Genomic DNA, 27,191 nt, shown 5'->3' on the forward strand with positions numbered 1-27,191 from the left:
GTATATTCACAAAGTTGAGCAACCATCACCAGTATCTAATTCCAGGACATTTACATCCCTGTAAAAAGAAACCCCTTGCTCATTAGCAGTCACTTTACATTTCTGTTAAAGAATCTACCATCTTGACCATTTTAATGTGAACAATCGAGTGCTTTTTATCTAATTCCAGAAAATTTTCATTATCCCAAATAGAAACACCATATACATGAAACAGTCACTCCCCAGTCCTCCCTTTTCCTGGTCCCTGGCAACTACTGGTCTACTTTCTGTCTCTATGGATTTGCCTATTCTGAATATTTCATATAAATGGAATCATACAATATGTGGCTGTTTGTGCCTGGCTTCTTTCACTGAGCATGATGTTTCCAAGTTCCATTCATGTTGTAGCATGTATCTGTACTTTCTTCCTTTTCATGGCTGCATAATATTCCATCCCATATAACACGTTTTGTTTATCCATTCCTCAGTTGATTTGGGTTGTTTCCACTTTTTGACTATTGTGAATAATGCTGCTATGCACCAGTCTTTCTTGATCATGTCACACTTTTATTTATTTCATTTTTGCAGCCCTTGCTTGTTTATTTAACATGTACACTTTTTTATCTTCTCCCCTAGAATATAAGCTTCATGAAGGCAGGAATCTTGTCCATCGTATACACTGCTGTATTCCCAGGGCCTTGAGTAGTGCCTGGCACATAGTAGGCAATAAATATTGTTGAGTGGATGAATGAATGAACGAATGGGAGCTGCTGTTATTCTCTCGTCTCTTAGCAGACTCAATCTTCTCCTCTAATTCATGTGGGTCTCTTGCTGTGTTGACTTGTGTCTCAACATCTGAAACTTCTCACCAGCTGTGGTCCTTGGCCCATTGTCCCATGAGCTCAGGGCGTCTTTTACCCTAGTACAGTCTCAAGCTTGAATGTGCAGCAGACTCACATGGAGGGCCTGTGAAAACAGAGATGGCTGGGCCCCATCCTTGGAGTTTCTGAGTCAGTACATCTGGGTGGGTCTGAAATTTTGCATTTTAACCAGTTGTCAGGTGATGCTCCTGCCACTGGTTGGCAGACCACTGTTTTGAGAATCATTGCTGTAGTGGGGTAAATATCAGCAGACAGGCTAGGACCGTTGAGTTCTTAGGTGGTATATGTGGGCCTCACCCAAATAGCTCATCTTCCTTCTCTGTCTCCCTTGATGTGGATTCAGAGGGTTCTGGTAAGTTAAGAGCATCTTGATATAGCCTAAAACACAGCAGCATCACTTGTGGGTGTGTACCCTGGAGAAGTCTCCTTGGTCCAAGAAGGGGCATGTATGAAGATGTGTATTGGCAGCGTTGTTTATAGGGGCAGGGAATGGTGACCGTCTAGATGTCGCTAATTAGGGAGATGGATAAGCCGGGCTGATCTTCTGCTGGTTTGCAATGAAACAACTGGATGTTTCTGGCTGGCATCCATTCTGATTGGTCAGTTCCTCCGCCATATTGGGTGTTGCATATTGAGACTCTCATCTCTGCAGCAAGTGAAATCTGGGGGCTGCATGTGTTGGAATGCTATGCCGCAGTTGCAAGAAAGGAAAGAGATTCACTTTCAGCAACATGGCTAGCTCTCAGGTTGTGCAAACAAAGGAAGAAACAGAATGAGGTTTATGGTCAAAACACCACTTATGTCAAAGATGCATACATCTACAATAATACCTACAATATTATATATCTTTCAAGGGTAATCATATATCTAAATAAACACATAATGGAGGGTAGATAAAGAGAAGAAAACATGTTGGTGAGGTCCAACTTGAGGTGTGATATCTGTTTGACAGTTATCTCTGCTCTCTTCCATATGCAAACACTGAGCATCTTTCCTAAGTTTACATGTAATTGTGAAGGTCGCTGTTATAGGTTAAATTGTGTCCCCCCCAAAAAATATGTTAAAGTCCTAACCTTGTGGCCCTCAGAATGTGACTTTATTTAGAAATAGGCTCATTGCAGATGTAATTAGTTAAGATGAGGTCATACTGGAGTAGGGTGGGCCCCTAATCCAATATGACCGGTGTCCTTGAAAGATTTCCATGTGAAGAGAGAGACACAGGGCAAGCACTGTGTGAAGATGGAGGCAGAGATTAGAGTGATGAAGCTGCAAACCAGTGAATACCAGAGATTTCCGCCATACCCACCAGAAGCCAGGAAGAGGCAAGGAAGGATGCCCCAATAGGTTTCAGAGGGAGCGTGGCCCTGCTAACATCTTGACTTTGGACTTCTAGCCTCCAGAACTGTGAGACAATACATTTCTGTTGTTTTAAGCTCCTTAGTTTGTGGTACTTTGTTACAGCAGCCCTGGGAAACTAATACAGTCACTTAACACCTCTCAACTTCTTTCCTTATTTGCAAAATAATACTGAGAACCCATGTTGTTGGCTCATCTTGATTGAGTCATCTGTTAACCAATGGTCCATTCACTTATTTGTCTGCCTCCTGAGGTGGACCAGTTGTGACTTTTAGGTTTCATGCTGTTTTCAGTTAATAGATCCTAGTTCAGAAGAATTAGATCTATTTTTTGTAAAATTAGAGTTTTGTAAAAATAATCCACAAACTACTCTGTGTGTGTGTGCATGCGTGCGTGTGTGTGTTGACTTGTGATTTTGTCGGTTTGCGGTGTGCACGTGTGATTCAACTTGAGTGAGTGTTGTCAAGGGGATTAAACATGATGATAAATGGAAAGGGCCTGAAACACAGTTGGTGACCCAGGTTCTATGCTTTCCCTCCATCCCCAGCTACTGATTAAGAGGGGCACCAGCATGGGGTGTGGACAGATCACACCAAATCCTCCATAGTACTGTTATGAGAGGTTCGGGGATTCGATCGGAGATGTAAAAGACATTTTCCACTCCAAACAAATGGACTGAAGGTATATTTTATTATATAGAGGATAGTAAAGGCGATAGTCCGCAAACAGATCCGAATAGGTCAAATAATAAGAGGGAAAAAACACCAGCTCGACTGGAAAGGGAAAACATCCACATCAGCTGAGATAGCAGCAGATCTGAATAGGTCATATAATAAGAGGGAAAAACATCAGATCGATCGGAAAGGGAAACACCAGATCGACTGAAGGGAAATGACACAAATCAACCGGAAAGAGAAACACCAGGTTGACCAAAAAGAGAACACATCAAATCAGTTACTTCACAGTAAATCAATTACTCACAACATCCACGCCCCACTGCCGGAAGAGTCCTGTCAATCGACACGGCTGGGCAAGGATCACACATCCTGGGCAAGGCGTCCCTTCCACAGGTGGAACTCTCACCAGGTCTCAGCTTCCAGCAGTTTATATAAGCAGTTCCAGAGTTTACAGAGCAAGCATCTAGTGTTCCCATGCACAAAACAGTTATCAGTGGCATACGTGCACTGAGCCCCTTGGCTAACGTCCCAGCCCAGTGGTTGTGTACGTGCATTGTTTTCTTTGGTTATCGTCTTAGCCCGGCACAGATGGCCAGTCCATCCCGTGCTACGACGCTCCAAGAGCCTTGAACTGTTACAGCTTGCAACTCCCTCCATGGGAGAAAGGCCAGTTGCCGGGAAAAGGCCAGTTCCCACCACACAGAAAACAGCTTTGTATTTCTTTGTGTGCTGGTGGCTATAGGTCAATGGAGCGGCCAAACATGGCTGTACTCATGTCAAGACAAGTACAGAAAACCCAATGCACACAGCTGTGAGTACAGACTCTCGTTCAAATTCCTGTGCTACAACTTACTGGCTGTGTGACCTTGAGCAGGTTAATTCACCTCTCTGAGCCTTTGTTTACTCATCTGCAAAGAAGGAGTGATAATCCTCATAAGGTGTCTGTATGCTGCTTAGTTGAATTAAGGCATGTAACGTGATTAACATAGTGCCTGGCTTATGGTAAGTACACAATGATTGTTGTTTTTTACTAATAGTGGGCCATTGCTGTACATGAAGTGTTGGTACCTAGTGTTAGATATCTGGGGGGACTAAATCTATGGGGTGCAGACAATTACATATATTCATCACTTAATCCTCCCAACAACTCAATGGGATAGGTAACACTGCTATTACATGGCTGTTGTGACAAGCAGGTGAACTGTTCTGCATGAAGTCCTCATATAACCTCTAATTGCAGTGATCTTACTTACTTATATTTTTTCTCTCCCCCACTCCCCACCGCCAACTAGAATGGCGGCTCCGTGGAGTAAAAGGCCTTGTCTTTTGTTCATAAGCTCAGTGCTTGCAGCACAGGACGTGCCAATCATTGTTTTGAATGAACAGATTTAAATTCTTTCTCCTTTCAGGGCCCTCGCGGATGTCATGAGGCCACAGGGCCACTGCAACACTGACCACATGGAGAGAGACCTCAACATCGTGGTCCATGTCCAGCATTATGAGAACATGGACACCAGAACCCCCATAAATAATCTTCGTAAGTACAGCCGCACGATCCATTTCCAGTCCTGCATGGTGACCCAGGCAGGGGTCACACTTCCAGATTTCATGGTGTGTGTGCGGGTTCATTAAGAGTTTCTTTAGTTGTCTAATTAGAAGTTTTATTCCATCTCTCCTGGATGAAGCTGCATTTGGAGTCATTGGATTCCACTTGGTTAGTTTCTCTGTTAAAGAATGATTCACTTGATTGGTTTCTTATGGTTGGTTCTTCTGTTAACTAGTAGACCACTTGGTTGGTTCATCTTGGTGGATCTGTTAACTAATGGCCCTCTTGGTTGGTTCATCAGGGTTGGGTACTTTGTTAACCAATGGATTACTTGGTTGGTTCATCTTAAATAGTTAATCTGTTAGCCAATAACCCATTTTGTTGGTTCAGCTTGATTGGGTCATCTGTTAACCAATGGTCCATTCGCTTATTTGTCTGCCTCCTGAGGTGGACCGTTTGTGACTTTTAGGTTTCATACTGTTTTCAATGAACAGATCCTAGGTTAGAAGAACTAGATCTATTTTTCATAAAACTAGAGTTTCATAAAAATAATCCACAAAGTACTCTGCACGTGTGTGTTGACTTGTGGTTTTGTTGGTTTGCGGTGTGTACGTGTGATTCAACAATAGCAAATTCCATTCCATTGTGCTGCCATGAAAAAAGAGCTACATTTACCGTTGTGTTTCAATAGGTATTTTTTAGTGGATAGAGCATACTTGGGGATCTTGGTGTGTTCCCAAAGATTTGCTTTCCTTTCAAATGTCTGTATATACAACATACATTATGGAGCTGATGCACTGACTAGTGGGAGTGGGGAAAAACAAGATTGTTTAGCTTTTGACAACCGTGTACTACCATGGTTATTCCTAGCAATTACGTTTTCAAGTAACCCCCACATTAAAGTAATGTGGAGGGCTTGGTTTAAAATAACAAAAGCCAGACAATTTAAAGGATGCGTTAGTTGTGGCTGGAGGTTCTTAACAACAGAATCAGTTGTGGCGTTGCACATTTTTCAGTCTGGGTCGCCTTTGCTGAAGCTCCTCCAGGAGATGCATTGGTGTTTTATTTGCTGAATCATAGTTTTTGACTGTTTGCTTGCAAATTTTTACACTTGACAGGTAGAGGAATAAGCTTGTGGAATTTGACATCGGTGATGTAAATTCTCTGTTTCCGCGTGGTGATAATTTTTCACGGCCTTGGAAATGTGGCAGTATGTTCACAAAGTCAATGTTTACACGGTTTGAAAATGGGCTACCACGTGGAAGGTCTTAAGTTTCATTGTAGTAAGTAATTCGACATTATTTATTTAGGAACTGGATCATAAAATGGTGCGAGAAATAGCCATATTTTAGAGAAAAATACAGCAGCAAGTGGAAGCTTTATGACCAAATCTCACAGCCCCGAAAGATAGAATCAGTCATACCGACTCTGACACCCCAATTGCTGTGTCCACTTCTGGCTTTGATGGAAATGAGCACATTCTCATTCAGCTGGCGCTGGGAGATAAGTTGAACCTAGACATATGTGGGTCCCAAACGTCATAAGTGATTGAATGTGATCATGGAGTCGAGAAGGCTGAAATGGTGCTGAGTCCCTGGCTATAAATGGTGATTGTTAACTAGTTTCTCATTTGAAGTTTCAATTTTTAGGATGATTTTGAATCAGCACTCAAGTGGAATAACAAACTTAATGAAGTCACCCAAGTTTTGTCATTCCATCAGGCAAAAGAGCAGGGAGCATTAATGAAGCTTGTTTGAATAAGGGACTTTTGTTTAAAGGTATACTGAAAATAAATTACTTCTTGGAGATGGATTCCAGGTACCAAGTAATCCAGAAGTCTCTTGTGACAGGTTAATTTGGTTTATTTGTGATTCGTGCTTTTAGTCTATATTTGTGTCTTAGTAATCAGTGATCTTTTATACCAAGAAAAAAAATGTCTTGTAATGCTCTACTGGGTGGAATTATACCAGAGCATTCCTGGTAAACTACAGGGGAGAATTCCAGGTGTAATGTCACAAACATCACCTTCTCGCAAGAATTACCACAGATATTAATTTCATATAATCCTGCTAGATTGGTCCAATCCTTACTTCCTAGCATTCTTGGGACTACCTGGAAAATAAGAAGCATACAGCTTTTCCACACGTCTACATTAATAAGTTTAATTTATATAACAAATTAATTCAGTGGTCGGTAGTAATAATAAGTTTCCTTGTAATGACTTATCTTTTTATTGATTTATAGGAGCTATTTATATATTATAGACACAGGGAAAAATTTGCCTGTTCAGAAGAAGGAATGATTTAGGGGATTCATTGAGAGGATAGGACTAGGTTACTGATATTTATCAGTTATTAGGGATTTAAGAAGCCAAGCCATCACCACAGCCCACGTTGACGGATAGGGAACTAGGAGAGAAGGAATCCAGTCTGATAACTGGAAAGTTAAACAGCTCTTGGTACCAGAATTAGAATGCACCTATTGAATATAAAACCCTTTTCTGGACATTATGGAGCTACAAAGATTTGCCACTACAAAAAATGGAAAGAAAGATGCATCTGTCTGTGATACATTAAGAAGGGGTACATCTTGCCATTTTTAGGGTGTTCACTAAACATTCAAGTTACCAGATTTGACTAGGAATTCAATAGTCCCAACTTGAATGTCATTTTCATTTCTATTCAATGATCCACTTGACATTGGTTTCAGAGAATGATTGTCTCCATCTATTTCTCTCTCCTTATCTTAATACTAATGCTAGATCACCTTCTGATCTTTCCCTTGTGCTTTGGTCAAATACTAAGAGAAATCAACAGTCAGTGTAGAAATCTGGATATCTGGAAGGAGGGGAGTGGAGAAGGACTAGGGAGAAGGTAGATAGAGAGGAGAAAGCTTCAATACGGGGACATTTTTGCCAACTTTTCTTTATAAATTTCTGTGGTTGATTTTTCTGGTGATATGAAGGACTTGCCTTTTTATCTGAAGACGGATTTTTCTTCAGCTGATGCCGTTCATGTTCTTTCCAGGCATTCAGTGATACTGCCTAAAAATATTTAGTCTGATAATCAGAAGGGCCTAGACCTCTTTGATTAACAGGATGTAGATTCAGATGAGAGAGTGGTTTTCTGCAAATGCTTCTCGGCTTCTGTATAATTATAGTTTGCTTTTGATGGCGCATTTTGTCCTCAAGTTCTGTGAACGTGATCTGTCTCCCCCATCCCAGCCTCCCTGCCTGCAATGACACCCCCCATCCCTTTTGGGAGTGCAGGGTAAATACAAGCTCCCTTTAGTCTTAAGGATGGGAGATGTGAGCGAGGGGCTGTGGGTACAAGGTTACAACTTGGATCAACATTTCTCAACTCGTTTGTGTTAACTGCACACTTTTTTGGAAATAAACTTTTAATTTTGGAATAATTTTATGTTTACAGAAAAGTTGCAAAGATAGTACACAGAGTTCTGTATGCTCCTCACGCACCTTCGCCTAATGTTAGCATCTGACATTACTGTGGTACACCTGTCAAAACTAAGAAATCAACATTATTTTTTACATTATTTTTAGCTAAACTGTAGATATTGTTTGAATCTCACTAGTTTCTGCACTAATGTCCTGTTTCTGTTCCAGGATCTGATCCAGGATACTACATTGTATCTAGTACAGCAAACTTGATAGTAAAATTTTGGTTGTGCAGTATTGTTTAATGATGTGGTAAAGACTGAAAACAATGCTAAATAAGTTGGCAGCAATTACAAAGCCTTTATTGCCACAGTGTAAAAAGTGTCTCCTGGGGTCTATAAAAACATCCACATAAAATTATTCACCTGGTCGGTGTTGGAATGGAACCAGTCACTGTCCTGACTTCTGCCACATATACTCATGGGACAAAATGCCCTCAGGTTCCATACAAACATGCAGCCCCGCGGTGGAATTGGGTTGATGTTACACTATTTATTTTATAGCATAATCTGAGCAACTTAGATCTCATCCCAAACTGAGGAGAAATACTGACTTGATGTTTCAGGACTCAGAATCCATCAGGAAGACCAGGCTCCTATGCCAGCCTCACCCCACCCGCTGCTCCCCCAGGACATTCCCAAGTGGATTTACAAGGAACCAGATGAAAAGTGGATTCGTGGTTTAGTTTTTGAAGAGGTTGTACAGCCCATATCTAGGGCCAAATGGATTTCCATTCACTTGTGCATATTTATCAAGGCACCCGGAATGTCCTATACTTGACTTTTGGAGATACTGGTAGGGGTATTCCCAAATATTTAAGAAAAATTTGGGGGAATTTCCTGACCAGGGCAGGCAAAAAGGCAAGTATAGATACGAGTGTATAGGAGTAAAAAATATGTGAGATGGTGTAATATTAACGGTAACTCACACAGATAGCATTCTAAATCCCCAACACATTGAATCCTCAAGACCTTATTAAGTTGGTACTATTATTTTCACCATCATAAGCATGGGGAAACTGAGGCTCAGAGAGGTTAAATGGCTTGTCCAAAGTTCATACAACTATGAAATGTGGAGCTAGAATGTAAATGGGGCCAGTCAGACTCCAAGGTTTGTGTTTTTAACCACTACACTGCATGACTTCTCCTTGTGGTACAGTGCTTACAGAATGGGGAAGTCTTCCCCCAGGGGTAGACTTTGTTAAAGGATATGCTAAGTGACCTGAAAGATCAATTGGCACTCTAGGGCCGGCCCCGTGGCTTAGTGGTTGGGTGCGCGCGCTCCGCTACTGGCGGCCTGGGTTCGGATCCCAGACGCACCGCTTCTCCTGCCATGCTGAGGCCGCGTCCCACATACAGCAACTAGAAGGATGTGCAACTATGACACACAACTATCTCCTGGGGCTTTGGGGAAAAAAAAGGAGGAGGATTGACAATAGGTGTTAGCTCAGAGCCGGTCTTCCTCAGCAAAAAGAGGAGGATTAGCACGGATGTTAGCTCAGGGCTGATCTTCCTCACACACACACACAAAAATTGGCACTCTAGGAGAGAGAGCTGTTTCCAAAATACACTCCAATGTACTGTTTTGTGACGAGTCCTCCCTTAGGAGGAATAATAACTAACAGTTCTTGAGTACTGGCTGTGTGCCAGGCATTGTGCTAAATGCTTTGAATGTAGTAACTCATTTCATACTCAAAACAACCCTCGATCAGCCTGGCTCATTTCTGCTTCAGGGCCTTTGCACTTGCTGTGCTTTCTGCCTACAGCCCACCACTCCCAGGCCTCTTCCTTTTCACATCTTATTCCCATTGCCATCTCATTAGAGAGGACTTCCTTGTCTACCTCTGGCCCCCATGTCACCTACTGTTCCCCATTATTTTCTTCATAACTTCTGTTCTGTCTGAAATTATCTTACTCATTCTTTATTCCTCTTCCACTACAATGTAAACTCCATGAGAGCAAATGCTTTGTATTGTCCCAGCTGCACCCTCGTAGAAGGAACTGGGCTGGCTCATGGCAGCAGTGCCATAAACTTTTGTTCAACACATGAAAAAGCCTGATAGAAGAGGTATCATTATACCTGTTTTATGAAGGAGAAAACTGAGACTGATGGAAATGAAGGAACTCATCTAATGTGATGCCTGAGATTTACTTTAAAAATCATCAGGAAAATATAAAATTGTGGGGGATGGTAGATGAAACAAAATGTGGAAAATAACCAAATACATGGGGGTTCATTATTCTGTTCTCTCTTTCTTTTTTTTTTTTTTAAATTTTTTGTTTATTGCAGTAACATTGGTTTATAACATTGTAAAAATTTCAGGTGTACATCATTGTACCTCTATTTCTGCATAGATTACATCATGTTCACCACCAAAATACTAATTACAACCCATCACCACACACACGTACCCAATTATCCCTTTCACCCTCCTCCCTCCCCCCTTCCCCTCTGGTAACCACCAATCCAATCTCTGTCCCTATGTGTTTGTTTATTGTTGTTATTATCTACTACTTACTGAAGGAAATCATACGGTATTTGACCTTCTCCCTCTGACTTATTTCACTTTGCATCATGCCCTCAATGTCCATCCATGTTGTCACAAATGGCTGGATTTCATCGTTTCTTATGGCTGAGTAGTATTCCATTGTGTATATATACCACAGCTTTTTTATCCATTCGTCCCTTGGTGGGCACTTAGGTTGCTTCCAAGTCTTGGCTACCGTGAAAAACGCTGCAATGACCACAGGGGTGCATGTACCTTTCCAAATTGGTGTTTTCAAGTTCTTTGGATAAATACCCAACAGTGGAATAGCTGGATCATATGGTAGTTCTATCGTTGATTTTTTGAGGAATCTCCATACTGTTTTCCATAGTGGCTGCACCAGTTTGCACTCCCACCAGCAGTGTATGAGAGTTCCCTTCTCTCCACAACCTCTCCAACACATGTTGTTTCCTGTCTTGTTAATTATAGCCATTCTGACGGGCGTGAGGTGATATCTCATTGTAGTTTTGATTTGCATTTCCCTGATAGTTAGTGATTTTGAACATCTTTTCATGTGTCTGTTGGCCATCTCGTTCTCTCTTTCTTTGTGTGTATTTGAAAATATCCACAATAAAATTAAAAATTAAAGAACTTGTCCATGATGTCATAGTTAATAAATAGAGCAGCCAGGATTTAAACTCAGATCTGTCTGACTCCATAGCCTGAACTTTAGTGCACGCACATGGGTTATCTTCTGGTGAATATCCAGGCTCAGGAAGGGCGGGAATCAGGATCACCTCAGGGACTCCAGTAGGTGGGCCAGTAAAGCATCGCTGTGTTGTCTGTTTCCATGCTCTCAATCACTGTGTCTGTCAGTTCACATTATCCAGAGAGAGAAAATGTGATTGGTTTCTGACCAGCCAATGGCCTGGCTTCCCCTGGATCACCTGTCTGACTCTGGTTCAATCAGTTGGGTGGGGTGGAGAATATCTTAGGGCTCCTTCTCAGGACTGTAGTGGGGCAGGTTCTCCAAGAAGGCCATGCTTGAGAAGTGGAGGAGAGATAGCTGTTTTAAGCTTCCTTGGGGTGGGGGCAGGGATGGCATTAGTTTTATTCACCCTTGTATCTCCAGTGCTAAGAAATTACAGTGTTCAATAGATGTTTGTTGAATGAACAATACAGGCATGAATGAATGAATCTCTAGCCCAAGCTCCATAAGAAGCCCAGTGAAACCCATTAGCAGGATCCTTGGGATTTTGGTTTTTGAGGGAACTTGGCTAATTCCAACTCACGTGAGGCTTTAACTCTCTTCTATGAAGCCACAGCTGCCAACCCTCTTGTTTTTGAAACCTAAATTCTTTTCCACACTTGGGCAGTCTGGCTGTTCCATCTAAGATCTATGACTGTAACGGTTTTGACACACAGGTCAGTAAATTGTAGAGTTAATAAGAGTCAGGGGTGGATCTATACTGGCTCAGCTAAAAACACTTGTAGGTTCAGTACAGTAGCCTGAATTGACTTTGTGTGGTTTTAGGTCAAGAGTTCTGGTTTTCTCTTGAAGTATTCAGTATTATAGGTGAGTCTCTGACATGTGGATGAAACTCACTAAACGCAGCTAATATGCCTTTGAGAGAGTGCGATGAGGGAGTAGGGGATATGGGCTTGGGAGGTAGACATAACTGGACTGGATATCTGCACTGTCACCTATTAGCTGTGCAATCTTAGAAAAATTAATTTAATTCTCTGAACCTCAGTTTCCCATTCTATAAAAGGAGTAAAATAATATCTACCTTGCAAGATTGTTGTGAGGATTAAACAAATTAACATATACAAAGAACTTAGCATAATGCCTAGTAACAAAAATGTTGGTTGTTACTATTATTATTTGTGGAATGAGTGAACATTAGTGCGAAAGTGGTCCATTCGCTAGGGGACAATGATACTCATCAGCATGAATTCATTGTGCGGTTTTCTTCACAGTGAAAATGTTTTCGCTCTGCGTGCCAGTTGATAACACAATTTGCGTGTGTGCGTGTGTTTGTTACTACTAATGTTTTTGATGCAAATGAGAACTGAAGAAACTGTCAATTCCTTCCCAAGGAAGTAGCTTGGAAGGAGCAGCTGTCCCATTCTTAGCCATTTTTCCTGTCTTATGTTTTTCTTCTATTCTCATTAAAACACAGGGGCTTTTGTTCTGTTAGGAATATTGATTTTAATATTTTGTTAACACTGGCAGACCAGGCCAGTAGGAATCTGTATGGCCCCAAACTTGTCTTATATTTCCACTTGGAAATTAGCTTGTGTGTATGTGTGAGGGGGTGTGTGTGTATGTGTGTGTGCGCGCACATGTGCAAGCAACAGAGAAACAGAGCCCTTAAAAGAAAAGAATCACCACTTTTTGTAAGTCATCTCTTGGGCGTTTTTCAAAAATTGATACTAATGCCGGCCACATGGCTTTGCCTAATTAGATTTGCATTGCCTTTCCAGAGTGCTTCCAACGAGCTGTAGGACTCTTTGTAAAGAAAGTCTAAGTGCTTATCACAGTGTCTGGTTTAGTTTAAAAGATGCCAAGTTTTGTTCCTTCCATACCAGGGAAAGCCTATCTTTGGACACAGTTCCTTTGGGAGAACATTTCTATTTACATATTGGGGTTAAATGATGCAACATGCCTACTGTGTGGTTGACACTTAGTATGGATAAAAAAAGAGTAATAATAAAACAGAATAACCTTTCTTCTGTGCCTACCACTTGCATGCATTTTACTTCTCACATCAACTCCATAAAATAACTGAGATAGGTATTGCACTCGCATATTATAGATGAGAAACTGTGGCTCAGAGAGTTTAAGTAACCTGCCCAAAGCCACAGAGATATTTGGTAAGGAGTTCAGACCCTAGATATGGGTTCAAACATGAACTCTATTCATGATCTTTCTCATACTTTTGCCGAGGACCTGCACTGGGTGATGTACCAGATTACCAGAAGAGATGTAATCTCTTCTCTTTCTTCTTATTTATTCATTCCTGCTAAGAATCACTGTATTAGACTACACTCATGTTTGAAAGTGAGCCAGCTGAGATAAAGTCACCATTTCTGTCCTGGAGGACTCAGATTTTAGCTAATTGCTTGCTTTCCTGTCATTGATATTTCCATTTAATCAATCAACATTCAACTGATATTTATTAAAATCCTGCTATGTGTCAGTAAATGTGCTAGGAATTGGAGGTATGAGGATGACAGACAAAAATGGCAAATATCCTCTTGGAGCTTCTGATGCTGGGGGATATGGGAGAGTAAGCAGGTACTTGCAAAGCAGCATGATAGGAACAAGTACAGGATGCTGTGGGAGCATGCAGAAGGCCTCCTCAAAATATCGGGGCTGAAGGGGAGGGAAGAGAGATTAGGATATTTTCCTGAGAGGTTGATAGTTTGTCTGGAGAGAGAAATACTCCCAACAACTTTCCACGAATCAGAGTGAAAGGAAGCAGAAAATTTTCATGTACTGACTTTTCTCACCCTTGATTGAGAGGAGGACCATCAGTCTTAGAATATAGATCTTTCTTGCAGGTCTGATTAATTTTATACAAATTGTATAAAGGGAGAAGAGGATTTTGATTGGCTAGGGTCACACTGCTTTTGATGGGAAAATAAAAATGCCATATCTGACATGGGAAGACCAAAACTTCAGGGTCAGCTGTTAGGAGTTGAATACAGATTCTTTTCAGGGTACTCTGCCGTTCTTGAAGATTAGCATTGAAATTTTTCTTCTTTTAAAAATAACAGTCAATATAAAATTAAGCAACGTAGTTTAAAACCATAATACATATATTAAAATAATTTATAATAAGGTATTAGGAAGCTGCCTGAAAAATCCCACTAAGAATTCTCACTAAAGTTAATTACAAGTTGAAAAGGAAATCCCATCCCATTAGTCTGAGAATGCAGTTAATGAAACTAAGTGTAATCATAATCTGAATATTTCATTAAATGGGGACTTAAACTCATTAATTTAGGTATTAGGCCTGGAGTTGTGTACTTGCACGAAGACTGCCATGCTCTAAACAGAGACTGTATCTTACTCATTGAAATCCAGCCCTTTGTCCAGGGTGATGGGCCCACACCTTGGAGATCTGGCCGTGGTGCTGAATCTCGCCCTGGACGTAGTTATTCGGTTCAAACCACCCAGTGAGAAAAGTTCATCTTATAGAATTTTGGAGCTGGAGGGAACTTCAGGAATTATTTTGCCTTTGGTTTACCACACTTTGGGCTTCAAAGATGGCTAAAAATTAAAAAAAATAGGAGAACCGGGGGACCAACATAGTGTGCTAATTTTCAACTTTGCCAAGAAAGGAAATTATGTAAAAAGTCACTACTAAATACTATCACCATCATTTCATAAATGATATGGGCATTTTAACACCAAAAATTTAGGTAAGAAATAGTTCTCAAAATAAAATACAATTCCTAAAGCAAATGAAGTTAGCTTCATGAAAGACTCATTCCACCGTCCTTAATTTTTTTCTTTCTCTTTTTTTTTGCTTTAGATTAGTTGAAAATGAGAACATGGATTTGCATTTTTGGGAATCATTGACAATTATTTAAATGGCTTACTCATTGAATGAGTGTTTATTGAGTATGTACGATATCCTAGGCACTGGGGCTTGGTGCTAGGGCTACAGAGATTGGCAATGTATGTGTGTATGAATATAGGTTTATACACGTACATATATGTGTATATGTGACTTCATAGTGATTATAGTCAGTCCATTCTCTGCATTTTACAAATAATGAAACTGAGGGCCAGGAAAATGTATGGGTTTTCTTAAAGTTACACATGTATGAAACTTGTCAGGTTAATACTGTTTCGAAAATATTAGTGAATATTTAGGACACAGTTACTGATCACAAATACATGTTTACTTGGCAGTCCTCCAAGATGGACTTAAGAATGTGAAAGGAGGGATAGACTTCATAGCTTTGGAGCAGCACAGCCTCAGTTTGATTCCTTACCTATTATCCAAAGGAAGCTCTTTGAAATATTCAGATATTCTTGATATTTTAACAAAATATTGAATTGCCTGAAGTCCATAATTGGAAGTTGCACAAGGGCAGTGTGTGGTATTTGGTTTCCTTTATTGAGTAGTTATCAAGGAATGGAGGAAGCGCCACATTCTTCAGAGGCATTATTTTAAAAATTTTAGTGCATCTATTCAAAGTCAAAGAAGGTCATCAATCAAATAATTCTTTGATAAAAGCTGACAAAAGCATTGCATAAACATGGTTAAAAAGATTGTTCCTTATGAACATTTTTGTTCTGCTCATCAGCTTAGAGGTGGCTAGGTTCATAGGCTGGTACTGTTTCTTTAAAACATGTATTTATTATTATTTTACTTATGTAAGTATTATATACATACATATAATAAAAAGTATTCACATAAGATGATACTGAAAACTTTGTTTCTGTCATTTATAATAGCCTCTTTATAGATACAAATGTGATCTCAAGACATATAATTATTAATTCCATGTAAACTGGAATATTTCATTTTATTTCCATATGTATGTACCATGTATGGTTTACATACTCAAATTTCATTTACTTTGTTTATTGTTCTGTCCTCAGTGCCTGCCACATAGTAGGTGCTCCATACCTATTGCTGAATGAGTTAGTGACTTTATGGAATGTTGGCTCTAGAAGGAAATTCAGAGAGTATTTAGCTGGTCACCTTAATTTACTTACAGTACTGAATAACTGTCTGTTACTTTTACTTGCCTAATATCTGTTGATTCTTTTTTTGGGCAAAAGCATCCTGATTTTTCTTATGGGGGAACCATTCCTCATCCATGTTTCAGGTGGAACTAATCTCATCCTTCTACTCCAAGGGTGAGCTTTTGACCTGGTCCTAAGCCAACAAGTGTATTCTATTCCCCCAGTGTATTCTAATTTTTGGAATAAGATAGTGTTGGTCATCCAACTTTGTTGTTTTTTTTCAGTGTTATTTTGACCACAGTGATGGGTTCAAGACTGGGAAAGTTCCCCAGTAAGAACTAGGTCCATAATTTTGTTGTTGAACTGTTGGAGAGAAAAATCACTTACTGCTAGGTTGCTAGGAGGATAGGATATACACCTGGAGCTGTTGGAAGCCATCTTGCCACCACAAGGGGAAACCCCTGCCATGGAATAAAGCCATTGCAGAGAAAGCCAGAATGGAGAGGTGGAGAGAGTGAGTTTAGTTCTGACGATATTGTTTTGAGTTCCTAGATCCAGCCATACCTGAAGCCATGGGCTTTTCAGTGACTTAAGAGAATGAATTTCTTTCAAATTTAATCAATTTGAGTTGGGTTTCTGTCACTTGCAATGGAAAGAATGCTGATTGCTATAAGTAAAAGCTACCATTTTTAAATTACCCACAGTTTTCAAAGCATATGTTTTCTCATTTAATTCTTACAAAAATCACCTGGGACTATAGCCTCCTAGCCAGGGATACCCAAATCTATCCATAAATGTGCTGACTCTGTTGTGATTTTATCCTACTAGACTGTGAGCTCTTTGAGTTCTGGGATTGCATCCTTTTCCATGTATCTCTATTCCCAGCATTTAGACCTGAACACACAGTAGACGATTAGTAAATGTTTGGTGAATAAACTAATGAAGCCTGGCCACTTAACTAGTTGTGACCGGTGTAAACGAACACAGCTAGTTAAGTGGCAGAACAAGGACCAGAACTCCAATCTCCAAACTGCAGATCTAGTGCTCTTGCTTCTGCAATTTCCATTTGGCATCAGGCAGTTTGGGGGTGTAGTGACATTTGGGTCTTCACCTTAACTTCATTGCATCACTTTCCTGCTTAAAACTCTCCAGTCGGGCTTTCCATTGCTCATTTCCATTGCAATAATAATTAAAAAATTAAACTCCTCACATGCCTACAAGGTCCTACATGGTCTGGCCCAAGCTTTTCGCACCCACTTGACCACAGTGAGCTCTCTTTTCTCTTTTTTGAACAAGCCAGGGTTTCTTCCACCTTAGGGACTTTACTTTTCTTCTTCCTTCTGCCTGCAACACTCTTCCCATAATTCTTTGCAGTGCAGGCTCCTTCCCATCCTTTAGGTTTTGGCTAAACTGTTACCTTTTCGGGGAAGCCTTCCCTACAGAAAGCAGCCCACCCTCTGTACAGAATCCCACCGCCATCCTTCTCTATTAGGTCACCATTTATTTTCATCATAGCTCATATCACTACCTAGAATCATCTTGTTAACTTGTTTTTTTTGTAACTTCCCCACCAAAATCTCAGCTTCATGAGACCAGGGACCTTGTCTGTCTTGTTCCCCACTGTATCCCCAGTGCCTAGCACAGTGCCTGGTGCATAGTAGGTGCTCTATAAAAATCTGTTGAATGAATGCTGTCACAATACAATAACTGGGCACATTTTCTCAAGTAATTGCTACTATTACTTTTTCTTTGTCAATTCATCAGGGTTTTATTTCTTGTGGACGATATCTTCAGTATTGTTTTCAGAGTTTAGCCAATGCCAAATTACATGCCAAGAGAAACTGCTTACATTTAAAAGATCATGAATACATATTCGAGTATTACCTGGAAATTATGAAATGTCACACAAAGGCAGTGTTTTTAAAGTCCAGTCCACCAATTTAATCACAATTGATTTTTTTCAATAGCATTCTCCCCATTTCATTTCTATTGGCTTCTCTGTACCACAGATTACCTCCTAATGTCTCTATCCATGCTGGCTCTCAATTTCATTAGCACGAAAGCAAGCCAAGAAGGGAATGGGTGTGTTTAATATTTATGAAATGACTATATTGTGTTGATATGGATAATAAAAAAAGAAACTTAACTCTGGTGATGCAAAATAACCTTAATAATCCCTGCTTAGGATCACAATATTGATTTGAAGATATTGCCAAGTAGACTATCAAATCTCCAACAGCTATGTTCCACATTTAATCATTATATTTAAAAGGAAGTCTTAAAACTCAGAGGGAAGAGGTGGTGGGTACGAAGAAAAACACATAACAGATCCACAGATCCATTTCGTATCCTATAATTGGGCAATCATCCAATAACAAGCCCTAAACTCTGGCTTATCTGTGGTTAAGATCAAGGATGTACCTACCCTTTGACTCTGAATCCCAAAACGCCCCAAATATGCCACGAGATCTTATAATCCTCACCCCTGGAGCAAAATCAGGTCAATCTAAGAAAAGCACTTAGGAACAAAAGATGCGGTCTGTGGATTTTCAATCACAAATGTTCTGAGCATCCCTTGCCTCCCAGGATACTTTTTAGTAAAAGTACGGGAGGAAAATGGGATGTATCATGTTGTGTGTGTGTGTGGGGAGGGGTGGTGAGGGAAGAAGTCGTTCTTGGTTACCTTTTCCTGGCTTTCGATCTTTGTGTCCCATGGTGGTTACTTTGGCGAGGTTTCTGTTTATGCCAGCCCAGTTTATTAAGCAATCACTGTCTGTGAAACACTCTGTGAGGCTGACTTGGGGTAGAAGTAATAACACCAATAGTTAGCATTTATTGGATACCCGCTGTGTGCCAGGTGTTTCAAATACATTATCTCTTGTACTTCTCCTAACAACCCTGCGGAGTGGATGGGACTATCCATATCTGGCAGAGTGCACAGGCACAGGCTGTCCATCTGATATGTGGATTCAGATACAGTGTGGTCTAACTCCAATGCCTGGGCTCGCCCTTCCACCCAGAGGAGCACGTTGGTTTCCTTTTGGTGCTATCACTGATGACTGGGAGTGGCTGCCTGAAGTGGAGTGTTGAAAGGGACTTTGAGGCCGTATTCAAGCTCAGCGGGCATGAGTGCTGAGATTGATTAATCATGCCTGCTGTGAGAGAAGGGATAGGAGAGTAGAGCTTGTGTGCATATATTTACACCCCTATTTCTGCTACACTTATGATAAAAACCTCTCAAAGGACTTATGATTTTGTAAACGAGGGAAGATAAATGTAACATAAAGTGAGGTAATGTAAACCCAATTGATGGATTGGGAAGGCCTCAAGTGCGTAGTGCCTAACATATGGTGTTTGGATGTATAGTAGGTGATTAGCATATCTGTGTTTAATGAATGAATGAATACATGAATGGATAGTTTGAGCTATGATAACCTTCTATTCTCCTAGGTTCTCTAAGCTCTTTATCTGCATCAAGTCAGACCATCATAAAACTACGGAGCTGAACTCCATTCATTTGTTTCCTATAGGACTCCCAACCCCAAACTGTATTTTAATAGTATATCCTTGATTTTTTTTTAATTAAAAATCATGGTTGGGGCCGGCCTGGTGGTGTAGTGGTTGGGTTTGTGCACTCTGCTTCAGCGGCCCGGGGTTCACAGGTTTGGATCCCAGGCGTGGACCTACGCACTGCTTGTCAAGCCATGCTGTGGCAGGCGTCCTGCATATAAAAGTAGAGGAAGATGGGCACAGATGTTGGCCAAGGGCCAATCTTCCTCAGCAAAAAGAGGAGGCTTGGCAACAGATGTTACCTCAGGGCTAATCTTCCTCACCAAAAAAAAAAAAAAATCATGGTTTATATAACAAAGGACAACCTGAAGAATGGATTTGCATTCTTGTAAACCTGCTGTTGAAAATGGGGCATATTATGTTGTTCAATATCCTTTATGTAGAGAAAGACTTCTCTATTACACGTTTATTCAACAAATCTTTTTCTTGCATTATCTAGTTAGACACTGTGCAAATGGAACAAAAAACAAGCCAGGTCTCTGGCCTCTAGAGGCTACATTTGAATAGGGGAAGACTGCTCACATATCCAATACATAAAAAATTTCGGAGTCGTTACTCGTGATAAGTATGAGAGGAAACAAGTAAGGTGATAGGATAAAGAATAACAAGGCTGACATCACTGAGGAAGTGACAATTAATGTGAGACCCATGGATGAATGAGAAAGAACCACCCAAGTGAAGAGTGGGGGAAAATGGCATTCTAGACAGAAAAAACAGAAAGTGCAAAGGCCCTGAGGCCGGAAAGTACTTCATCATGCTTGTGGAAATAAAGGAAGCCCAAGGGGGCTAGAGTCTGGTGAGGGAGAAGAAGAGGTTATGTAAATAAATGTGAAGAAATGCTATTCAGAAATGAGAACAAAGTGAGATACTAATTATAGACTATAGGTACAATTTTTGAGCACCTACTGTGTGCTAGGCACTATGTTAGGCGCTTTACATCTGTTATATTGTGTCTTAATGATTGATCTGTCCCTCTAATAGTGCTTCCCAATGGGTGTTCTGCTGAACGTTAGTCCTTTGAGATGTTCTGAAAAATTAGAGTTTCTTGGCCAAATAAATTACATGCTCTCTCTACCTCTTGGAGGTTTTCAATACATATTAGCACATTGAAGACTCTGAGAGTAAATGTAATAAAGGCATTTACAATTGTATTCATTTCAAACTGATATATCTATTAAGCATCATTTTGTGTAACAATTATTGATAGATAGAGGAAATAATATTCTGGAGAGCTGACTTTGAAGAATGCTGCTGGATTAATGTTTACCTGGCCCTACTTAATCACTTTCCATGGTGGTAAACTGAATATCTCCCAAGGCAATCCATCCTGCCTTCAGCCAGCCCTCATTGATAGGCGTGTGCCTTATGCCCATTTCAAAGTTATCAGCCAAGCCCCTTAGAACAGCCTAACAAAGGAAGAGGAGGCCAGAGCTATTAACAATTTTCTTTCCTCCCCTCTGTGCCCGCCAGTCTCTCCCATCCTTCAAGGCTCAGGGTAAATAGTCCATATCAGAGTGTTTTGGTTACAAGCAATGGAAATCAGTGCTGTGTGACTTAAGCAAAAAGGGAGCTTTTTGGAAGAATATGGCATGGTTCGTAGAACTGAAGAAACATCTGAAGAACAAAGCTTGGGACGGTAGGAAGTAGGGCAGCTTTAACCAGAGCTGGTAGCACGAGCTAAGATGTGGTTTTATCGAAACTCCTCTGCTGATATGAATCATCTAACCATTTTTCTCTCTTTGTGCCCACTCCACTTAGATTTATGGTCCTAGGGGAGGGTCTGCTTGGCCCACATTGAGTCACATGCTTGCCCCTTGGCTAAGGAGGGCAAGTACCTTGACTGACGGTCTCACCAAGGTTGCACATAGTGAGGGAGAGGAAAGTCTCCAAAATGAGAGTGAGATGCTGAGCAGAAGAAGTAGGGAATGGACGCTGAGTATTCAAACAGAGAAACCAACAAACTTCCAAAGGTCTGAACAAATCCTGTCTTCTGCCTGATCTCTCCTCTGGATTTATATATGCCCTGCCCTCTGTCCACGCCCCCCTCCATACAACTCAGTTCTACCAGCATCCAGACATTGCCTGGCCATCTCTCCTGCATTGTTTTCCTTCCCTGTGGCTCAGCTCTTGTGGGATGTGTTTGCCCTGTGTCTCTAGTTAAGCATAATAATGAAACCTATCCAATGTCTCCAGCAAAAGTCAGCATAAGTGATCATGGGGAGATCATTCATGGGGGAGGGACTTCAAATAATTGGAAGGGAGGTATGAGATGTGGGATGCATTGAGGGGAGGATGATGTGCTTGGTAAGCAAGGAGATGTGAGTGGAAACATGAGCAGGTCAAGGAGTGCATGCGCAGAGGGCTGCTAAGGCAAATGGAAAGGGACTAGACTTCCTGGGGCTGAGGGGCTGCCGCTGGAGTGATGGAGTGCTGAAGATGCCTGGTGAATGGAGGGCCTCGAAGTCCAGGCTCAAGAATTGGGAACTGAGCTTCTGGGTGTTCTTGAGCAGATGTCCTGCCTTATATCACGTCTCTGACTGACAGGTGTCTTGGGTTGTTGGGATGATGGACGAGAAAGGCCTTTAAGACAATTTGGGGAAGCTCTCCAGCAATCTCAGACACAGCTGCCACCACCTTACCATGAAGTCCTTGTTCCAACCCTTCACCAAAGCATTTTGAGGGTTGCTAGGAAACTGGGGATGCTTGAGCAGTTGGGATCTGATTATAATAATTCTTTAAGTTCCCATGGTGGGAGGAGGAGCCAGGTCAGTCCAATGCCATATTTTTCACCTTACTATGGAGTAGAGTGAGGCAGACATGCCTTTAAGACACGTGAATTCCATTCCGTGATCTCAGGTCAGGGACGGGGAGAAGTGAATGGGCGAGTGGGGGGTGGAGAGAGAGCGCACAACATAAACAATGTAAGGATTGCTGTTCATCATTCCGCACAATGAGCATATGCTGAAAGTGAGATGGGAGACATGAGTCTGCTTTTGCCTCCGACAGACTCACTTCCCACGAGCTTCTCCTGAGTGTGATTCTAGCATTTAGAGATATGCATTTTTCATATAACTTGGCCCCCAAACACAAGCCAGTTATTTCATCTGGTGCTCAACCAGAGAAACAGTCATCATGGGTAATTTTGGCAGAATATAATTTTAGCTGCTCCCTCTGGCCTCAGATCCCTGCACAAGACAGGACTCTAATGCATAGTTCCATGAAACCCCTACTTGTTCCCATGGATAATGCCATATAACTGCCTGTTTACTGACCTGCCCATCCCTTGGCACAGTGTAGACTGGCTAGGGGGTAGTGAGGATTATTTATTTGTTCCTTATCCCAATGATGTCTCTTCTGAGATCACTGTTATGACTTGGAGCAGAAAATACCTCCCTCATACAATTAGCCAGTCCTCTCATGAACCACAGCCCCTCCCCCTGTATTGTGCAAGCCCACCAGTGCCCTGGCTTGGCATCTTTGTTGGAATTTTAGGCATGGATTTTTAGGTGGTTTGTGGAGCTGGGGATTTTCCAGAAGGACAGCTTATCCAGGCCTCTGGGCAATGTCTTTTGCCATTTAAATATAGTACATACTTAAAATTAATGTATCCATCTGAATAAGTCAATATGTACATGGAGAAAAAAAATCAAGTGGTACAAAAGGACGTAAACACTAGGTGTCCCCTATCCTCCAGCTCCCAGTTCTCCTCCCCAGAGGCAACCACTGTAATATTTATTGTCTGTTCTCCCAAAGATATTCTACGTATTTATTAACATTTATAAACACTTTTGCACCTTGCTTATTTCTCTTAATAGTAGATGGATTAGTCTGCTCAGGCTGTCATAACAAAATACCACAAACTATGTGGCTTAAACAACAGAAATTTATTTTCTTACAGTTCTGGAGGCTGGGGAGTCCAAGATCAAGGTGCCAGCCAATTTGGTTCCTAGCGAGAACTCTCATTCTGGTTTGCAGACGGCCACCTTCTCACTGAGATGGAGGGAGAGAGATCTCTGGTGTCTCTACCTCTTCTTAAAAGGGCACCAGCCCTATCAGATTAGGGCCCCACCTTTATGGCTTCATTTAACCTTTATCACCTCCTCACAAGCCATATCTCCAAATACAGTCACCTTAGGGGTTAGGGCTTTAACATATGAATTTGAGGAGGACACAAACATTCATTTCATAACAGTGGATATTCGAGATTGTTCTCTATTGGTATGTTTAGACACAGATTCATCTTTGCTCATCCTGGGGGCTGTGAACTGAGCCTGGAGGATTGGTGGCAGACGTGATCTTAGAAGGTGGGGAGCAGAGGACCCAGAGAGGTGGGTGAAATCTAACCATGGGCGCCCTTGAGGAGTATCCAGGGATCTCAGCAGGCGGGCACCATTCTGTCCTAGATGAACCGAGGTCATACTTTTAGTATGGATTGTGATCCCTTATGCGGCCATAGCTCTCCTCTGGGGTTAGTGAGAGAGGGACAGCCCGGGTCAGGTGTGGGAGCCCTTCTCAGGAAGAGGCAGAATAAGGCTTGCCCCAATATGCATATTTTGGGGTGGGTCAAGTCTTAGTCTTCCAGAAGCTCAGTACATTGGGGAAATCAAGATCATAGTTCGGCTGCCAATGTCCTCCTACAGCTCTGCCCTGAAATGCCCTTCTCCTTCTCACTTGGCGAATCTCCCACCTCCTGAGTAGTTCAAGGCAAAGCTCAGCTCCTTGTAATCAATCTGGCTTTGTCCTCAACTCTCATGGCCCTTAGCCAGCCCTGGGGGTCTAGTGGTTAAGATTCGGCGCTCTCACCGCCGCGGCCCAGGTTCGAGTCCTGGTCAAGGAACCACACCGCCCGTCTGTCGGTTGTCATACTGCAGCGGCTGTGTGTTGCTGTGATGCTGAGAGCTATGCTACCAGTATTTCAAACACCAGCAGGGTCACTCCTGGTGGACAGGTTTCAGCAGAGCTTCCAGACTAAGACAGCCTAGCAAGAAGGACCTGGCCACCCACTTCAGAAAAAACTGGCCCTGAAAAACCCTAGGAATAGCAGTGGAGCATTGTGTGATGCAGCGCCAGAAGGTGAGAGGATGGCAGAGAAAGACCGGGCAGGGTTCCAGTCTGCTGTACACAGGGTGGCTAGGAGTTGGAATCAACATGATGGCACTAACAACAAGGCTCTTAGTGCCTCGTTCATTTCTGATCTCTCCAAGTCAGCTTACATTTATTGACTCCCAGGTGCTAAATCTCATTCTGTCTTTTGATTTTTCCTGTTTTGTAGCCTTTGACTTTGATTTTTGTGGTGTAATTTAACGTCCGTAGGAGTATCTGTTTTTCCAACTAGACTAAAAGCTCTTCGAGTAAACACTTCTAAGCATTCCCCACCATGCCTAGTGTGTACCGTGCTCTCAGTAAACATTGGGGTGATACATAAATTAATACATTCATATGATATTTTGGGGGAAGATTCAAGAACAAGCTCTATCAGGAAGTGTTTTGTTTTGAAAATCCCTGATTGCCCCATAATCACCCCCTCCACTCCCACCCCAGAGGTTTGTTGGTGGTGAAAAACACATCTTGTAAGCTCTGGTCACAAGCTCTTTCATTCTACTTTGGATGGAACCACAAGTGGACAGAAGAACACCTTGGATGGGGTCCTACAGTTGACGGAGAACTATCATTTACTGAGCACCAATCACAGCGCTCACGTATTAATTCAAGTCAACCCCATGGGAAACTGATGCTCAGGGAGGTTGTTAGTCGTCCAAATGTCTGTGTTGGGATTTGAATCCCTAAATCTGCCTGGCTTGTGTTTTGCCCACCCCATCAACTTTTCCCAGTCTGCCTCTCCCTGCCCTCATTGTGATATTTGATGAAACATCACAGAAATGATAAGGCGCCTAGCATATATACCCAGCATAGAACAGGTTCTCTGCAAGTGCTTGTTGATATAAGTTCCCTCAGCTAAGCTTCATTCTCTTAGGGCAGAGATGCTGAGAAAGCAAGTCTGGGGTTGGGACTGGGATATATGCCTATTTAACAGGCTCATCTTTCTTCCAGGTGATTCTGATGTAGATAGTCCTGGGGCCATATTTTGAGAAATACAGTCTTAAGAGTCCTAATTATCCAGCTAACGAATTCTTACTCTGGTGTAGGTGGTAGATACTCAATCAAAGGTTGACTTTTCCCAGATATTGTATTCAATGATGTGATTCACATGTGGTCCTGATGGGAAGGAAGGCATTTTTGGTTGGAGGAACCCCAGGGGCAAGGTGTTCTTCTGCTCACTTGTGGTTCCATGGTGCCCACCATCCAGGGTCTGAGGCAGAGGCCAGAGCATGCGCTAGGGGGTCTTTTAGACATGGGTTCAAATTCATGGGTTCTGCCTCTTACTAATGGTGTGACCTTGGGCAAAGTACAAAACCTCCCCCTCCTCCCCTAGGAAATGGTGTTGTTAGTATCTAGTTCCTTGGATTTCTGTGAAGATGAAATGAAATAATGCATGCAAAACCCTTGGCACAGTTCCTAGGTTAGCGAAAATAAACAAATAAGCAAGCAAACAAACAAAACAACCAAACCTTATCTTCCCTAGTGTCACAGTTACAAAACTTTGCTGCAGACCTGCCTCTGTCCATGGTACTCAAGTGAAGCATATGGTTAGAATATGCCTCATCAGAGCATCACCACCCCAAGACAAGTTTAGGGGCACAGTGGCATTCTTTTGCTTTGTAAGGACAAGGAGCCTGGAACAATCTGTTACTTGGGCTGGAGCCATTGGAGATCCTCAGTGTGGTGACAGCCTGATGGTAAGGTGAGATCCCAAGAGCGTGACTTAATCATGGAGACAGGAGGTGAAGAAGAGGGAAGCTCTCGAGGACAGCCCCTGGCATCTACAGGCACCTTGGTGCAGTCTTTCTCAGGGCTGAAGGGTGGGAGGTTCTAATTTTCTTGGTGGAGGAGAGTGGAACCTCAGAAGTTGGTACAAATGAGCTTATTTCTGAGAAGGAAAGCGCAGAAATGGGCTTGAGAATTAGTAGTGGCTAAAATCTTCTGGAACAGTTCCAGGAATGTTCATGTGCAAAGAGAACCTTCAGAAACGTGCATACTCAGAGCACATGGCTTCTCTCCCGATCCCACAGAATCAAGTTGACCAACCATGTAAGGGTGAGTCCCTCGGCATTCATAACAGAGTCTGTAAGTAGCAACTTTGTAAGTCCCGTTATTACATTCGCTAAAGGGTGGCAATCAATGAGGACACCATCCTTCATTTCTCAGTATTTCTTCCACAAAGCCCGTTGTGTTTGAGAAGCCCGGGCTAGGAAATAGCTTTGCCTCTCCTAAGAAGCTTGAATGTTCTCATTGCAGCATAATGAGAATGATGTAACTAATCAGCTTTCCCTTTTCACTTTGTCTACTCAGAAGCACCCAGCCAAATTCAAACCTGCGTGGACCCTCATCTCCTGCTCCTTGGTTTCCATTTTGCTGTCATCTTGGCATATGCCCTGTACTAAGTCAGGATCTTTTAGGTTCAAGTGACAGAAA

General features: G+C 41.8%; 1 protein-coding gene across 1 annotated transcript in view; it reads left to right on the forward strand.

Annotated features, from left to right (window-relative positions):
• The window catches only part of SHISA9 (shisa family member 9), a 274,688-nt gene that overhangs the window by 10,051 nt on the left and 237,446 nt on the right, over positions 1 to 27,191 (forward strand). Inside the window, exon 2 of the mRNA XM_014793427.2 lies at positions 4,303 to 4,430. Within this exon, the coding sequence (XP_014648913.2) occupies positions 4,303 to 4,430 (128 nt within the window). The remainder of the gene's footprint in view (positions 1 to 4,302; positions 4,431 to 27,191) is intronic.

Source organism: Ceratotherium simum, chromosome 26 (genome assembly GCF_057802395.1).
Source record: "Ceratotherium simum simum isolate JZ-2026a chromosome 26, ASM5780239v1, whole genome shotgun sequence".
NCBI classification, from domain to species: domain Eukaryota; kingdom Metazoa; phylum Chordata; class Mammalia; order Perissodactyla; family Rhinocerotidae; genus Ceratotherium; species Ceratotherium simum.